The sequence below is a fragment of the Xiphias gladius genome, chromosome 11, assembly GCF_016859285.1.
Source record: "Xiphias gladius isolate SHS-SW01 ecotype Sanya breed wild chromosome 11, ASM1685928v1, whole genome shotgun sequence".
NCBI lineage: Eukaryota > Metazoa > Chordata > Actinopteri > Istiophoriformes > Xiphiidae > Xiphias > Xiphias gladius.
In genome coordinates, this window is record NC_053410.1 from 17,632,133 (window position 1) to 17,635,519 (window position 3,387).

A 3,387-nucleotide genomic window follows, 5' to 3' on the forward strand; every position below is an offset into this window, starting at 1 on the left:
AAACCCTACACCGAGGGAAACAAAATCACATTGAATCAATTGTGGAACTGTCTGGGTGAAAGCGCAGATAACGGCAGAAAGGGAGCGAAATCAATATTGTATATTACCCCAGATGTCTTTCATAGGCTACATGGCTGAAAGGACAACAATGGGCCATCTATACACATCAGTTTATTGACATTTGAGACTATATTGACAGACTGAAAGGATAAAAACAAAGTGCATGTCATTGTGCCCCTGACATGTTTTCTTAGTTCAAGGACAGACAGAGTTATCTTTAAGACCCAAGGACCAAACAGTATGTTCATGACCATATCCGTGTAAGATAATAGGGAGGTGTATCATTCATTCATTATGCTGCAGTTCCAATTAGGTTGTCCGTTTAAAATGACTATTTATTTCTTTAAAATAGGCCAAAATGTGTCAGTCTTCATGAAAGCAGATAAACCCAGGCCAGTGGCCACTTGTAAGTCCAAAATATATCCATCCAATCATGATACCACGGCTCTTTGAAGGAAATGATGGGTTTTCACGCTTATCATCTATTAAACAAATTAGTGTGTGTGTGTGTGTGTGTGTGTGTGTGTGTGTGTGTGTGTGTGTGTGTGTGTGTGTGTGTGTGTGTGTGTGTGTGTGTGAAAAACTAGTCCAGTGACTGGAAAGCAGCAGAGCAGCGCTGTGAGAAAAGATGAGGGGTGACATGAGGCGGAAGTGGCTCACGGCTTGAGGAAGTTATTGGAAGCGATGAAATGACATCACCACACTTTTTTCTTGGCTTTGTTTGGTGCGTCTGCTGACCACGCCTTCCTGCCACGGCGATCATAAAGCAGCCAGGCTCCTGCGTGTGCACCAGTTGAGCTCCGGTCGGCGCGGACAACAGGTGCAGTGCAGCCGCCCTCCATCTCGCTGCTGGATAATGCCCACAGAGCGCCGCTCGTCGCTTTGCGCAGGGCCCCCTCAGCTGCACTTTGAACACTTGCACGTTTGCATATCCTGATCACTTCCAGACACACACACACACAAAAAATGCCTTTTCCGCCAATCAGCCTCCACCAGCGGATCTCCTCTCCTGGCAGGGATCTGTTCGGGAAAAAGAAAGCCAACGGAGTGCCTCCTCAGACTGAGCTCACCAGCAAATCCGGCGGAGAGAGAGGGGGGTCCGACAAGGAGAAGCAGTCCACTTCTTGGACCTCCGCGAATTTCAGGAATTTGGGGCGAAAGGCCCAGCACGAGAAGAGTAAAAGCTCGGCTGAGAAGCCGGCCGCCGGTCAGGAGACCCAGGGAAAGTGCTCCTGGCTGGCGGTGCCCAAACCTCAAGACTCATCCGAAGGAGTCAGGCGCTCCAGCTCCATGGACTCCACCAGACAGCTCCATGGCAAAGAGGAAGGAAAGAAGGAGATTCAGTTTACCCTCAGTCTCACCCCTGAAGCCATTCTTGTCATCCAAAAACGGAATCTAGAGAAACAGATGATGGCAAAGCAGCAGAAGTGTTGCGCCTCCGCGGACTTTCGGCACCGGCGAGTTTTCCCGTCCAAGAAGTCGCACGGGGCGTCCAAGGGCTGCGCTCCTGTCGCCAAGGCGGAGAGCGCCGAGCAGGACATCTCCGCCATCGTCAAGATATCCCTGTTGAATGATCAATACAAGTACGACGATGTGGAGTATGAAGAAGAGGACGGAGATGTGGATGAGACTGTTGTAAGGAAATGTAAAGAGTGGCTGAAAGGGGTCGAAAACGCCGCTGCTTTGGGAAAAGTCGACAAACTTTCTGCACTCCCGCACCTTAAAGGCTGCTGACACCTGACGTCTGATCTCCCATTTGTAAACTTGCATTGAAGAGATGGTGGACTCGCGAAAATGTGTGCATCGATGTAGGCCTGCTGCAGTAGCATCTTAAATTTGAGCTTTGTAAATGAGGGGAGAACATCACCCTCTTGTCTCCAAATGAATGCCGATGTGTTTCTATTATGTCCTAAAATAGATGTCACTACCTTAAGAATGACATTTCTTCAAGGAAAATAGAAGTAGACCAGCAAATTGCATTGGAATAAGAGGTAATTTGGCATTCACCTCTTAACAAAAATCAGATTTTAAAGGTTATTTACAGCCTGGTTCATCCGGTAGTGCTCATGGTTCACAGGGGCGTTGCTTTGCGAGTTTAATGTCTGTTCAATGTTTTGTTGAAGTTTGAACTTAATATCTTAATAATTCCGTCCTTTGCACATGGTTTCTGTTTTCAGTGGGGGGCCCGTGGATTGGCAGAGGGGTTTGCGTAAAGGGAAGCGAGACCGTTCCTTTGTGTTGGAGAACAATACGCTGTCAACAACAGGGCTTTACATGCGCCTGCTGCTGAAACCAAACTGGACTGTTTATTTTTCCTCTAATGAGAGGATTATATCCTTTGTAGGGATTTATTAGTCATGTACAGTATTTAATATTTACTAAATATTTGTACTGTCAAACGTTTTCTCAGCTGATGATTTAATGCCATTTGAAGTAAAATGTTTTTTTTTAATTATACAAGTGTCCCTGACCCTTGTAAATCTTTGCTGATTTGTGTTGTGCCTCTTAAATAATTCTGTTACATGATGCTGATTTGCAGTCATTTAGATTTCTTTGATGCTTCTGGCCAGTTCCCAGTCAGTATTTTAAAGGCTCTTTGTTGCCACTGTTGCTACCTGGGGCCATGTGGGCATTAGTGTTCTAAGCTTCTTAGATTTCCTGTTTCCTGGCCCAGGTACATGATCCCTTCGGGAAAAATGACCCCCAGCTTGCTTTTCTTTTGTCATATCAAACAACACACAGTGCATGCAGCTACAAGAGTAAATTAGTGCCAGAAAACTTTGTGATTTGCAGCAGAGGTATTCCCACTCTGAACTAGGAGCCTCATCCTGACATTTCCGTACTCATGTGGTACTCACCGAGCTACAAAGGACCATATTTTTATTCTATAAGTAGCAATGAACTTGGTTTGCAACTCAGAGAGAAAGAGCGGGTCTGATTCAGAGCGTAGAAACCAGTAAATGACTGTTTTCAGCAAAATACAATAAACCAAAGATAGAGAAAATTGAGCCATAAAGATATTTTTGGTTTCTTTGTTGATTCACTTCAGCTGCCTTCACTTTATTGCACTGATCATTAAACCACTCAAGGGAAACTTTGAAGGAAACACCGATCACGTGCAAGCCTTGGACACAAATTAAACCTTCATGCCGGGTCACAGACATAATTGAATGTGTGTACAGTGTGGAGGTTCACTGCAATAAGCTTTAACTCTTTTCTATTATTCTCTGTAACTTGGTAACCAGAGTTTGACTCAGCGTGGTTCACTTTAAAAGCTCAATTACAACTGGGACAGAGGAACTTAACGTTTAGGACAGTGCAGTGCAT

The 3,387-nt window shown here is 45.2% G+C and overlaps 1 protein-coding gene across 1 annotated transcript; it reads left to right on the plus strand.

Annotated features, from left to right (window-relative positions):
• The first annotated feature begins 849 nt into the window (after positions 1-849).
• prr18 (proline rich 18) lies at positions 850-3,039 on the plus strand. The gene has a single exon (XM_040138569.1). The coding sequence runs from the start codon at positions 1,027-1,029 to the stop codon at positions 1,792-1,794; it is 768 nt and encodes a 255-aa protein (XP_039994503.1). The 5' UTR covers positions 850-1,026; the 3' UTR covers positions 1,795-3,039.
• The last annotated feature ends 348 nt before the right edge of the window (positions 3,040-3,387 follow it).